The 14527-nt window shown below is 34.6% G+C and overlaps 1 protein-coding gene across 1 annotated transcript; it reads right to left on the reverse strand.

The window, feature by feature from the left end:
* Window positions 1–3127: 3127 nt before the first annotated feature.
* Window positions 3128–5986, reverse strand: LOC112708887 (uncharacterized). The gene is made up of 3 exons (XM_025760812.2): window positions 5884–5986; window positions 4735–5615; window positions 3128–4646 (listed from the first exon to the last, which is right to left on the reverse strand). The coding sequence occupies exons 2-3, from the start codon at window positions 5607–5609 to the stop codon at window positions 3419–3421; spliced, it is 2103 nt and encodes a 700-aa protein (XP_025616597.2). The 5' UTR covers window positions 5610–5615; window positions 5884–5986; the 3' UTR covers window positions 3128–3418.
* Window positions 5987–14527: the final 8541 nt, after the last annotated feature.

The raw sequence follows: 14527 nt of genomic DNA on the forward strand, positions 1-14527 counted from the left end.
AAAAGAGCTTGACACAGGCTCCGATCCTCCTGATCATTAAAACAGTAAAATTTGCGAAGTCAACGAGCTTATCTGCTGCTAATGGGAATTTTAAATTCTATTATATTCTAGTACCTAGTGAAGAGGTAGGCATAATATTTTAGAAAATAAGACTTTATTTTGTGTTTTAATTTTTTTATAATATCTATTTGGTTTTTGTATTAAATAATTATGAATTTGTTATACAAATTTTTAGTAAATTATTGGTTGATTTGATATTTACTATCTAAAAGCGAAATCTATTTATTTTTGTGAGTATCGAATTTCAAATGTGCATTAAAAATCTCATTTTTGAACAAGACTAAAAAAAAAGAAAAACTGAAATTTAAATGCTTGAATTAAAAAAAAAAAGGCAGAAAAGTAAGAACTTGAGAATAAAAAAAATAAACTGTAAACTTCGACGAAATTAAAATACTTTAAAATTAAAATGATTAATCTGAAATTTAAAAGGAAAAGAGTACATTGTAAAAGAGAAATAACTTGTTGAAAAGAAATATTATAGAGAATTTAAATAAAAAATAAAGATATGGAAGAAATCCTATAAAAAAAAAAGTTTTTGACAGACTCAGAAAGTCATTGGAAATATGAGTGTTCGAAAGTATTTTCTGAAACTAAATTTTAATCTTTGTTTCTTTTAAGTCTTACTTATTTGTAGATTAATTCGATTAATCTTATACTGCCAAATGTCATTTCTAAACAACCACAAAAAAATGAGACCCAAAAAACTGCCACTTTCGCACGGTTTGTTTTCGATTTCGATATGTCGATCTGTTGACTTTAACTTTCGATAGTTTTAAAGAAAACAACACTCTTGATGTAGACTTTCTTCTTTTTGACTCGACCTCTTTATCAATCTAATCAATCAAAATGATCAACAGAACTAAATTGATTTTTTACTAATTTAATTAATAGAATGAATACGTATATACATAAATCATTCTCATGCTTTAGCAGCTAGCTTACATGAAATTAAAAATATTAAGTAGTTAATTTACTCGTTTATGTCAACAAATAAAAAAGGTTAAAATTTTGGCTAATATGTACAACAACTAATTTACTAGCAAAATTATTTAAATAGAATTCAAATTCATGACAGATGAATTTTAACTGATTAAAATATCAGTTATGCTATACATATAAGCCTTTTTGACTTATAAGTGATACAAGTTGGACAAAGCCTAACAAAAAACACTCTCACCTATAAGAGCGTATTAACATGCGCTACTCAACAGTTTTCATAATGCGTTTCGCGTTCCTCTTCTTCATCTTTCTTCTTCTTCTTATTCTTCTTCTTTTTCTTTGCGTTTCTCCTCATTTTTCTTCACGTGTTTCATCTTCATCGTCTTTTTTTATTACTGTTGTTGTTACTGCATTTTTCCCTCCTCTTGTTTTTATTGATTTTGCAACATTGTGTATTTTTTTCTTTGTTTGTTTTTTTCTTCCAAGAATTATAAGAAAACGAAATAAGACGATGAAAAAGAAGAAGCAGCAGAAGATGATGAGGAGAAAGAGAAAGAGGAAGAGTTTTGAATTATGTAGAATTTATCAAAATAAAAATACACCCAAATATCTTTGTATTACATTCAAATATCTTCGTGTTATACCCAAATATGTTCGTGTTACACCCAAATTTGCTGCAAATACAGAAAAATGTTTTCTCTAATGTTGCATTTTTTTCTTTTTTTTTCTTATTTCTTTCTTTCTTTTAGTTAAATGAATATAAGTTCATCATCTTCCAAATAATTTTACAGCATTATGTGTTTCTTCTTCTTCTTTGTTTGATTTTTTTTATTTTTATTCTTGTTAAGAGAGTAAAACAAAAAGAAACTTGAGAAGATAAAACAAAAAGAAAAAGATGAATAAAAAAAAAGAAGAAGATGGTGATGATGAAGAAAAAAAAAAGAAGAAGCACAAGATGAAGAGGAGGAAAATGAAGGGTTTTGAATTATCAGAACTTATTAGAATGAAAATACATCCAAAATTCTTAAAAACACCCAAATATTTTCGTGTTACACCCAACATTGCTGTAAATACAGAAAAATATTTCAACTAATGCTACATTTTTTTCTTCTGAATTAAGCTACACCTCAGTCACTTGATTGAATTCAAAACAATAAAAAGAAGAGAAGAAATTCTAATGAAAAAAAAATGAGGAATAGGAAGAAGAAGAAGAGGTGGTGTTGATGACAATGATAACGAAAAAGAAAAATAATAAAGAAGAAAAAGAAGAAGAAGAAAAAAATAACGTGCAATAACGACACAAAATATGTTAAAAAAATGATTTATAAAAACTTGTATAAAAAAAACATTTTTATGCGAAAAATAATTCTTAAAAGATATCATAAAAAAAATCAAATCTAATTTAGGATCACTCACATATTTAAGTACAATATCAAATAATCATTAGGCTGTCGTAATAATAATTGAGAAAAATTAGGTACTAATATTTTATTAATATTAGCGAATATTTTTAATTAATATTTTATTTTTATACTATAAATAATATTAAGGAGCTAATTTTTTTTAGATAATATCAGTCAACTTTTTTTAAAATTATTTTTTTATCTTAAATTTTATATCCTAAATCATAAACCCTAAAATATAAGTTTTAAATCCTAAATATTTTAAAAAATAAGAAAATTTTTAGAATTGAAAAAAATTGATTAATGTTGGCTAATTAAAAATTAATTTCTTATAATTTTTCTATTATACTGTTAAATTTAAAATTTAGTATTTAGAACTTAAAATTGGTTAAATATTGGCCAAAATCATAAATGTTATTGGCTGTATAGCATTTTTTGTAATAATTAATGATACACGTTTGTAATTATTTTTCTACAAATATATACTTGAGAATATTATCTTTTTTTAATATTTTTTTAGAATTTAATTTTTATATACTAACAATATAAAGTGTCAATCATATTTATTTTTTTAGATGACTATTCACATCGTCAATATAAATAATAGTTATTTTTATTAATGTTACCTTACATCATAATTAAATAATAATGCATTAAAATTATATTCTATTTTTCTAAGGATAAAGACTAATTATAAACTTTTGTTAAGGGGAAGGGCTTCAAAATTTTAAAGTAGAGATCTATTTATAAATTTAACTCAACTCTTACATAACCTCAAAATTAAACCTAATATCAATTGATCTTGAGAGAGCACAACGTAGATTTAACTTAAATTTAAAGAACATAATTTGAGTACATATGTTCTTATGAACATTATAATGTCAACGATTATTGCTTGAATTACTAGATCAACTATAGGTGTACATAAAAAATCAGTAATCAACTACAGCTAATTTGATTGTTGATTTCTAATGTTGATAGCAGTTTTGTTACTCGATCTTTCCCTTAAACTTCATTCACTTGCGTACCAACTTTTTCCTTCCATGCCCCTCAGAGATTTGAAACTGATCCGTCATACCAAGATGTGCCATAAGAAGCCAAACATGTGTAAGAAGCTCTCCACCACGCCTTAGCTGCTGAGCATGATGAATCCCATTACAGTGGCAAGCAGCATAAGCCAGCATTTCAACCCACACTTCACTAATTACCTTCCACATCTGGTTTTCCCTCCAATCTTTCTTTTCCTTCAACTCTCTGATTAGTGTTGCCAGCATACACCCTTCGAAAAACACTGACTTGCTTTTATCTCCTTTTACCTGTGAAGGAGGAACCTTCTTACTCTCCTTGCAAATCTTGAGTAGCTTCTTGCAAGCTTTGTTCATGTTCTGTATGGATCTTCTCTCCTTGAAAAATTCAATCGCCTCCGCGCACGTGTCTTGGAACCTGATCTCCCCAATTCCATTCGGCAGCATGAACGGACTCATAACCAAAAGATGCAGCATATAATCTGATAATAATTTGCTTGCTTTTTTGTAATTCGGTTTCCCGGTTAAATCACCGGTGTCTGAAATGTAGCATAATTCAGTTGCTATGTGCCAAAGAAGAACGCTCTTGTCAAATTCTTTCTCAACACTCCACCTTACATCATCATCATCTAAAGTTTGAAGCACTTGGCCGCCTCTGTGGTTGCAAAATTTCTTTATCTCGTTTGCCACCTTCATCTCATCCTTAATCTCTTTCGCGACGAGTTCGATTTTTGTTCTCAAGTGCTGAAAGATGATATTCTTGAGGTCATCATCTACAATCTCAAAATCGTCATGCATGAATTTCTGAAAGTCTTGATAAACACCTTGAATCATTTGAGCAACACAACACTTGGCCACACCATTTTTGAAAGCATTTCTACACTTGAGGCAAAATTTATGTCTTGAAATCTTGTAAAGGACGCCGCATCTTTCCCTCTTAGCTTTCAAGCAAAAGCTTATGAGGTTAAACTGGCCAATTCGCCCTGACCACTTCTTGTTTTCTCCGAATTGGAGTTTCGAAACGGCCGAAATCAAAAGAGAAGCCACTCTGTTCTTGTGCTTACTCAGCAATAGTTTTGTCCAATCTGAGAACAATAAAGAAAATATTGAATACAATTCTAGGAAGACAGATCCATACAGCAACACATACGTGATGATCAATTCGGCTTTCGGATACGGACTCTTCTCCATGACATAGAACGCACACAGCACACTGAAACTGCACGAAGCACGATAGCGTTAAGAAGCGGAAAAAAACACCAATAGAGGAATAAACCAGTTTCGCCTTTGTGTAGAACAGATCATACATGAAACCAAGCTCAACCTCCATCACTTCGAAAACTTGCTCGCTTTTCGCATTCTGTAAAGACAGTCTGCTTTCCAACACGTCGTGGACGGTGAGAATGAGATCAGCGAAAAGTCGCTTGAAAGTCTTCAAGAACTTGTCAGCAGTGGTCACAACTTGAGCTCCACCGAAAGTGTCGGTTTCCGGTAACGGAATAATGTTCCCTTCTGCGGCAGCATGAGTTTGATCACCGACATAGGGAGATTCAATTAGGCTTTCTACGTTAACAGAGAAACCTTCTCGAGATGCAGCCATGTAGGACTCCATGTATCTCGCATAATTAGGCCCTGGATCCGGCTCCGGAAACAACGATTCCTTGAAACGTTGGTTGCTTGCTGATCTTAAACCCCAAATTCTCTCCCCAATTTTGACAATACCAGCGATTAATATTGGTATTGCCAAAACATTCAAGTCGGTGTTCGGCGTCCATGCTCTGATAAGGATATAAATGGCAACCATGACTTGAAAACCAAAGGTTATCAATTTCCTTGGCCACAGCTGATTGTCTTCCATTGAATAAGCCGTTATGGTGTCCGGGCCGCCAAGGTGAAGGAGAAGAAGTGGGGCCCAGAGAGCCATAACGACTTGCTTTGGCGCAACAGAATCACCGTTCTGTTCTGTTACTTTGCTTGAAATGACGCCGAGTGAGATTGTTGCAAGCCAATCTGCATACATGTAGGATATCCAAAGTATGAATCGGAGCAAGATGTTTCTGCTGCGCTTTCTCTTGCTTCCAAGAAAGATGAGGATGGTTTGCAATGTGAGGCTCCAGAGAACCATAATGCGGATCTTCCATTTGTCCCAGTTTTCCTGCCAGGTAGCTGAAAAAAGCAGCATTGAAACCTGAAAATGTTTGGCGGAGAGTAATGAATAATGCTTCTACTTCATTTTCTTGTTAGAGAAATGACATATATAATGAATAGCAGCATCGTTCTCGTGAGACCTGAATAAAGCTTCTACTTATTCATTTTCTTGATATCTGAAAATTTAGTCTTATCTCCAATGTGATGTTTACTTATGTTGGGGAAATGACATTGACATATATATGCTGCTTAGGATTAACTTAAGTATGCAATTAGAGAATGACATTTGAAGCAATGATGCCACAAACCTGTGACTAGAACTTCTGCAGAAAGTGGCGGTTCGAAGTTCAAAACAGTGAAATGCCTGTACTGTAAGAAATTCACATCAATGGTAGAGTTAAGAAATTGTCCCGACAATAACTACATATATGGCATTATCATCACTTGTTTAGAACAGAATGCTGGAGAATAAAAAAAATAAAAATAAAAATATGGTGACTTCCCTCGAACGAAGAATAGCGTCAATAGACAAATATTAATTTATAAAAGAAAAAGTACAGAGAGTCAATGAAAAGGAGAAATTAACGTATCATTTAACCAAAAAAAAAATATTATTTATACACCAAAATTAACTATTAAAATCAACTATTAATTTAATTGTATATAAATACATGTATAGTTTAATTTATTTTTAAATGTGTATTTATATTTTAACATGTATTTTATACTAGTAACAAACTTTGATAGCTGATTTTAGTGTATATATATATGTTGAGTTAAGAAATTAACTAAATTAATTATTGATGACAAACATTATTTTTGGCAAAATAAATAATTAGAGTTGTTAAATTAATAAGTATACATTGCTAATTATTTATGTTATGTTGCAGGCCATAATTCAATTTTGGCAGCCCAAGTTGAATGAATAAAACAAAGCTAATGGGCTGAATGAAAAGTGTGATTAAAGACAAGCCCAAGTCATTCATATCAAACATATTCATCAAAGAAGCATAGCAAGGCACCACGGGCCAAAAAGAGAAGAACCCGATCCAAGCTTGAAATTGTTTTCAATTTCCCACCATCTTGCTCCAACCAAAGCAACGTTCCTCTCCTCTCCAATCAAGTCACATCAAGACTTCAGTAAAGTAAGAAAGAGAAAGAGAAGAAAAGCTTCCTCCATAAGTCAGTAACCAAAGAAGCAAGAAAGAGAAAATCTAAGCTTGAAGCACAGAAGCTAAAGCAGAAAATCTAATCCAAATCAAGCTTAAGAAAGGTAATCCATCTCGTCTTGCATGCATCAGATCTTCATCCTTTCTTCCCTACTCTCTATTCTATCCAAAAATGGCATTCAAGGAAAAGTTGATCTCTGTTCTTCACTGCTACAAATCCACGGTCACAAGAGATTCTTGGGGACCAAGTTGCATCTCTATGGTTCAGATTTGGTTGACCATAGGAAAACTATTTCGGTTACTCTTTCATGGCTTTCGGTCAAGTTGGAAACGTCAGAAGGAAAGGTTCTACTTTGATGATTGAGAAGAAAAAGTGAGCTGGTGGGTTGGTGAAGCTCAAGGCTCAAGATGTTGACCTTGGAAGAAGAACCAAGGAACATGCAAGGAGATAAAAAGAAGCTTGCTGTTCATTCTGAAGCAAGGAGAGAAAACCAGAGTTTGAGAAGTTGAGTTCTGTGAAGTATTCCCTGTGAAGTTCCTCTACTTGGACAATGCTCTCTATCAAAGAAGCATTCTGCCAATACTGAAGAACAAATTCAGAGGTTTGCAAAGCTGGTTTTTCACATAGCTTAGAGGTTGTTGATGAAGTCAATCTCCTTCATGTTTCACTGCTTGTAATGTTCTTTTCAATGTTTATCTTTCTGTAATTTCTTGAGATAAAAGGCATTGTGAGAAAGCTTGAGAAAAAGCCAAGAGTTGAAAAAGGCTGAGTGAAACACTTGAGAGAAAAGCCTAGAGTTATTTTCTGATTTCTTTAGGTTGGTTAAGTGTCTTGTATCTTGTACCTGTTTGGTATCCCTTTCTTAGTTGGGTTAGCACTAAGAGTAAATAGTTAGGTGTTAGCATAGCCAATGTCAAGTTAGGTTAGAACTTGAGTGTGAAATTGGTGTATGTAATACTGTTAACTATAGTGAAATTCTTCCACAGTTGTGGAGGAGACTGGATGTAGGTTGCATAGTACAAGGCAACCGAACCAGGATATATGCTGGTGTTCTCTTTTCTCTTCTCTGCAAAGTTCTGTTTTCTGATATTCATGAGACAAAAATAAATTGTCTCATAAATTTCTGCTGCTAAGTTCAAACAGAATCAGAATTGTAATCTTTTTAAAAAGGTTCATAACAGCAACTTAAAAAGGAAGGCATAGATTCAACCTCCCTTCTCTAAGCCTACCACAACCTTCAATTGGTATCAAGAGCAAAGGTCTCAAGAATCAAGCTTAACCGCTTGGAGCAAAGATCCAATGGCGAACAACTTAGGCACAACCACAGTTGCCTACACCCTCACTGAAGGTCAGTCAAACAACCGACCACCTTTCTTCAACGGGAAGAACTATTCCCACTGGAAAGAAAGGATAAGGATCTTCATCCAATCCATTGACTACAACCTATGGAAGATCGTTGTGAGCGGTTCAAAGATCCCAACAAAAACAAGTGCTGATGGAGTGGTGACTCCAAAAGAAGAAGCTGAATGGAATGAAGATGATAAGAAGAAGATAGAGCTGAACGCTAAAGCTATCAACCTTCTTCATTGTGCTATCAGCTTTGAAGAGTACCGGAAGGTGTCTAGATGCAAGACAGCCAAAGAAATCTGGGAAAAACTCCAGGTTACACATGAAGGCACCAAACAAGTCAAAGAAACGAGGATTGATATGCTGCGAAAAGAGTACGAGATGTTTAGCATGAAGGATGGAGAAAGCATTGATGAAGCATTTGAGAGATTCTCAATCATAATTAACAACCTTGATGCTATGGGTACAAACTATGCAGAACAAATCTTGGTGAGAAAACTCCTTAGAAGCCTCACAAAAGAGTGGGAAAACACTGCCACTGTCCTAACCGAGAGTAACAATATAAGTCCCATAACCTATAATGAGTTGAGAGGAAAACTCCTTGCCTATGAAGCCACACACACAAACACAGACTCAAAGAAAAAGGGAATAGCCCTCAAGTCACAAATAGAACCGAAAGAGAGTGAGTCTAGTGATGGTATTTCAGATGACGAGCTTTTATTTTTTGCTAGGAAATTTAGAAGGATGATGAAAAGCAAGGGCAAATACAAAGGTTCAAGTTCAAAGGAGCAAAAGATAGATTTGAGCAAGGTGACGTGTCATCATTGCAAGGAAACTGGACACTTCAAGTCAAACTGCCCAAAGCTCAAAAAGGAGGACAAAGGAAAGAAGGAAAGGAAGAGAGTACTCATGGCAGCTTGGGAGGATCTTGAGAATGACTCAAATGAAGAAGAAGAATCTGAAGGAGATGACAAGGACTGTTTCATGGCTGGAAACAACAATCTTGATGAGGTAAACTATTATGATTTGACCATTGAGGACTTGCATGCTATTATTGATGATCTTACCTTAAACACCTCAAAACTGCTTGATAAATACAATGAATGCAGATCTGAAAGAGATGTGTTAAGAGCTGAAATGAGTTTTTAAAAGAAAAAGTGAAGGAAACTGAATGTGCTTTAGACATCATTGAAGAAAACAGATTTCTAAAATCTGAACTTGAAAAATTAAAAGGAAAGCACATTGTGGATCCCTCACATGAGTTAATTGCTGAAAATGAAAGATTAAATGACAAAATTAAAAGGCTGAATGGTGACTTAGCAAAATTTGCTCAAGGTTCTAGTAACTTGGACAAATTACTTGCAAGTCAAAAACCATTGTTTGAAAAATCTGGTTTAGGCTACATAGCCAAGGAAGAAGCAGTTTCTAATATTTCCTCTATAAAGTTTGTGGCCTCTTCATCAAATACCAAAACTATACCAAACAAAGTTGGTGTTGAAAATGTTGCAACATTTAAAAAAAAATTTTGATGAAGTATACACAAGTGAAACTGAGCATTCAAAAAAAACTATACCGAGTTCAAACCGGTCAGGTTTTGGTTACATTTCAAAAAATGAGGATGCTTTCAAGAAACCACCATTTTATAACAAAACCTCATTTTTGAAAGGTAAAAATATTCAAAAAAATTCTGGTGAAAACATTTTTGCAAAGAGGAATAATTATAACAAAAATCAGTTTGTCAAAAGAAATGATTCTCCTCCAAAAACCAGAAAATTCCAACCATTTAATCATTTCAAGCAATATAATTCATCTCAATTTCAGCGGCACACATCAGAAAATCATTGTGTTAATTGCAAGAAATTTGGTCACTCATATGCACAATGCTTCATTGAAAAGAGAGTTGTAGGAAACAAAGTTTACAATGTTGTTTGTGATTTCAATGCACTTGGGCAACCAAGATGGATTAACTTCAAAGGATCCAAATTAGTTTGGATACCTAAGGCTACTTGAAACTCTTCATGCAGATTTGCCTAGCATCCAAGAACAAAAAGGACATGTGGTACATGGATAGTGGATGTTCAAGGCACATGACTGGAAGGTCAACCTACTTCATCAAACTAAATAAGTATGATGGAGGTTTTGTGACCTTTGGAGATGATGGTAAAGGTAAAATCATTGCTGTTGAAAAAGTAGGTAATGAGCAATCTACTTTCATTAATGATGTACTTTTGGTTTGTGGTTTAAAGCACAATCTTTTGAGCATAAGTCAGTTGTGTGATTTAGGATATTTAGTTGTTTTCAAAAGGCTTGAATGCTGTGTTGTAAATGAAAAGACAAATGAAGTGATGTTTGTTGCCAAGCGTTTCAATAATATGTATGGACTTACTCTTGATGAACTCAAAAATCAAAATGTAGCTTGTCTCCACTCTAAAGAGTTTGAAAAGTGGTTATGGCACAAGAGATTAGGCCATGCAAGTATGTTTCAAATAAACAAACTTGTAAAGAAAGAATTAGTAAGAGGTCTTCCTTTGATAAAGTTTGACAAAGACATCACTTGTGATGCTTGCCAAATGGGAAAACAAACAAAAAGTTCTTTTAAACCAAAGGAAGCCATCTCTACTAAAAGACCACTTGAATTGCTACACATTGATTTATTTGGTCCAACAAGAACTCAAAGCCTAGGTGGTAAACATTATGGTTTAGTAATTGTGGATGACTATACTAGGTTTGGTTGGGTTCTATTTCTTGCACACAAAAATGAAGCCTTTTCGGCCTTTGAACCTTTTTGCAAGAAAATTCAAAATGAAAAGGATTTGAAAATCTCTTCTATAAGAAACGATCATGGAACTGAATTTGAAAATAATTTGTTTGAATCATTTTGTGAGGAATTTGGAATATCTCACAACTTCTCTTGTCCAAGGACACCACAACAAAATGGTGTTGTGGAAAGAAGAAATAGAAGCATACAAGAGATGACAAGAGCTATGCTTTGTGAGAGTAATGTTCCAAAATTCCTTTGGGCTGAAGCAGTTAACACGGCTTGCCACATTTTAAATAGAACAATCATAAGGAAATTTTTGAAGAAAACCCCTTATGAACTTTGGAAAGGCTACCCACCAAACTTAGATTACTTGCACATCTTTGGATGCAAATGTTTTGTTCTAAATAACAAAGAAAATTTGAGAAAATTTTATCCAAAGGCTTATGAGTGCTTATTTGTAGGATATTCCACAACTAGTAAAGCATATAGGGTTTATCATCAAGATGCTAGAATTATTGAAGAGTCCATACATGTTACATTCTGTGATACTAACTTGGTGCAAAGCATTTTGGAAGATGGTGATGCAGGAAATCAGGCTCAAATGGAGGATGAAACAGCTCAAAATCATGAAAAAGAAAACTCTGGACAAGCTGAACCAGAAACAGCAAATGCTGAAAAATCAAGAGACAATTCCATTTTGTCTCATGAATCTGAAGGAAATTCTGCAGACAGCAGCACACAGAATCCCTTGGTGACTGAATCCGCATCCAAGTCCACCAAACCTCGTGAATGGAGATTCTTGAAGAATTATCCTGAGGAATTTGTAATTGGGGAGGTCTCTCATGGAGTGCAAACTAGATCTTCCACTAGAAAGGCAAATGAAGGTTCAAACATTGCCCTTCTTTCACAAATAGAGCCTCAAAACGTCAAGGAAGCACTAAATGACCCCTCTTGGGTTAAAGCTATGGAGGATGAGCTTCTTGAGTTTGAAAAGAACCAAGTGTGGACTTTGGTTCCAAGGCCAAGTGGAAAGAAAGTGACCGGCACCAAGTGGATATTTCGGAACAAGTTAGGAGAAGATGGTAGCATTGCAAGAAACAAGGCAAGACTAGTGGCACAAGGATATGACCAAGAAGAAGGAATAGACTTTGAGGAATTCTTTGCCCCTGTTGCCCGAATGGAAGCCATAAGACTTCTCTTAGCCTATGCTGCATTTTGTGGTTTTAAACTATACCAAATGGATGTGAAATGTGCATTTTTGAATGGTGTGATAGATAGAGAGGTATATGTGGAGCAGCCCCCTGGTTTTGAAAATAAAGAGCATTTTAATCATGTTTTTAAATTGTCTAAAGCTCTCTATGGTTTAAGACAAGCTCCTAGAGCTTGGTATGAGAGACTTAGCACTTTTCTTTTGAAAAATGGTTTTCAAAGAGGCACCACTGATACAACTCTATTTATCAAGAACTCTAATGATTCTTTTATTTTAGCCCAAATATATGTTGATGACATTATTTTTGGATAAGCAAATGAGTCCCTTTGTACTGAATTTGGAAAGCTCATGACAAGCGAATTTGACATGAGTATGATGGGTAAACTTAATTTTTTCCTTGGGCTACAAATTAAACAAACTGAAAACGGTATTTTCATTCATCAAGAAAAGTATGCCAAGGAATTAATTAAGAAATTTGGTATGGAAAATGCCAAACCCATGGGAACTCCCATGCATCCTAATTCCAAATTAGATAAGGGAGAAACTGAGAAAGATGTTGATGAGACTAGGTATAGAGGAATGATTGGTTCTCTTATGTACTTAACTTCCTCTAGACCCGATATTGTGCAAAGTGTTGGATTGTGTTCTAGGTTCCAATCCAAACCTAAGGAGTCACATCTTTCTGCGGTTAAAAGGATCATTAGATATATTCATGGCACATCCAACTTTGGTCTTTGGTATCCTAAGATTGATGATTTTTCTGTAGTTGGTTATTGTGATGCAGATTTTGCTGGTGACAGAGTAGATAGAAGGAGCACTTCTGGTTTATGTTGCTTCCTTGGAAAGTCCTTAAATGTTTGGTCAAGTAAGAAGCAACCAACAGTGGCCTTATCCACTGTAAAGGCTGAGTATATAGCTGCTTCTTCTTGTTGTTCTCAGCTTTTATGGTTAAAAACACAACTTGCTGATTACAAGTTAAATGCTGAAAATATTTCCTTATTGTGTGATAATATGAGTGCCATCAATATTTCTAAAAATCCAGTTTTGAACTCTAGGACTAAGCATATTGAAGTGAAATTTCACTCAATAAGAGAACATGTCCAAAAGGGGGATATTTGCATTCAATTTGTTAAATCAGAGGAGCAATTAGCAGATATTTTTACAAAACCATTAGCTGAGGATAGATTCTGCTTGCTTAGGACCTGTCTAGGAATTTTGAGTTATGACTCCTTGTTTGAAATGTGACGATGTTCTTGCTGGAGCTTTTTGTCTCATAAACAGGTATGAGACAATTCTGAGCAGATGATGAATGTTTCCTTCTAGTCAGCGTGTTCTGGGTTTATTGCTAGTGAAAAATCATTCTGGGCCAACCTCATTTCAGATCTGAGTAGTCCTATGTGTCTCTTTTGTTCAAACCACACCTGGGCCCAATATGAATGTTACATTCTTGTGTTTAAGTGTGTGTTTAAGTTTTCTTAAATTTTTTGTTTAATGGCCCGAAAAGTTTCTTTTTGGCTAACTTAATTTTTGACTTTGGTCCAAAAAGTGTTTCAATTTAATTCTGATTGCCTTTCAAAATTTAAAATTAATTTCCTGTTTTAATTTAAAAATCAAGTAAAATCTTTTCCTTTATGATGTCATGTCTTTTCAAGTCTTGTCAAATGGTGATGCAGTTGCATGGTTTTGGAAATTTGCTTTTGGGTACGGTTACCAACATAACTCTCTTCCCTCCATAACTCCTCCTCTATCCCTTCGGTTCTCACCACTACCCCTAACACTCTCTTTCTTCCTAAATCATAACCACAAAATGAGGAAGAAAACCATTGCTCATAAACCTCCTCGTGAAAAGCTGTATAAACTTCCATCCAAACCTTCCACTCGCTCACAAAACAAAACCTTCACTCCATCTCCTTCTCCTCCTACCTCTCCTCCTCGCTGTGACCCCATGGCTCGGACCAAGAACACTTCAAGGTTCCCTGCCTCTGCCAAGCCAACGCCACCACCGAAAGTCACACCATCCAAGCCAGGTTCATCGAAACCGAGTTCATCCAAAGGAAAGCGACCTGCGGCACCAGAACCTCCACCTGAGTCCACACAACCAAAATCTAGGTCTGTTCCATCACGTTCTCAAAGAGGTAAAGCTCGAGTTCCTCTCTCATCTGTTAGAGAACCAGACGTTGATCCTTTTGCTCACAAATCACACTATATGACATCTCACTCAGACTTTAACCCCCATCGTTTCAAATCCGCCATGAACCACGATTTCTATGAGGGAGTTATTAAGTATCGTACTCTATGTCCATCTTTTCTGGCTGATTTACCTGATTTGAAAAAGAAAGGTTTTCATTTTGTTGAAAACTTGGAATTTTTAGACTGGAATCACCTTTTTGACATAAAAAAACCTGTATATCCCCAGTTGGTCAAAGAATTTTATGCGAACATGACTTACCATGAAGGAAGTGTG

The sequence above is a fragment of the Arachis hypogaea genome, chromosome 9 (assembly GCF_003086295.3).
Source record: "Arachis hypogaea cultivar Tifrunner chromosome 9, arahy.Tifrunner.gnm2.J5K5, whole genome shotgun sequence".
Lineage (NCBI taxonomy): Eukaryota > Viridiplantae > Streptophyta > Magnoliopsida > Fabales > Fabaceae > Arachis > Arachis hypogaea.

Bases quoted from the DNA above. Each gene is read 5' to 3' on its own strand.
- LOC112708887 (XM_025760812.2), bottom strand. From the start codon at position 5,609: ATGCTGCTTTTTTCAGCTACCTGGCAGGAAAACTGGGACAAATGGAAG. The intron at 4,647-4,734 runs GTATGATCTGTT...TGCTTCGTGCAG, and splicing joins GAGGTTGAGCTTGGTTTCAT to TTTCAGTGTGCTGTGTGCGT.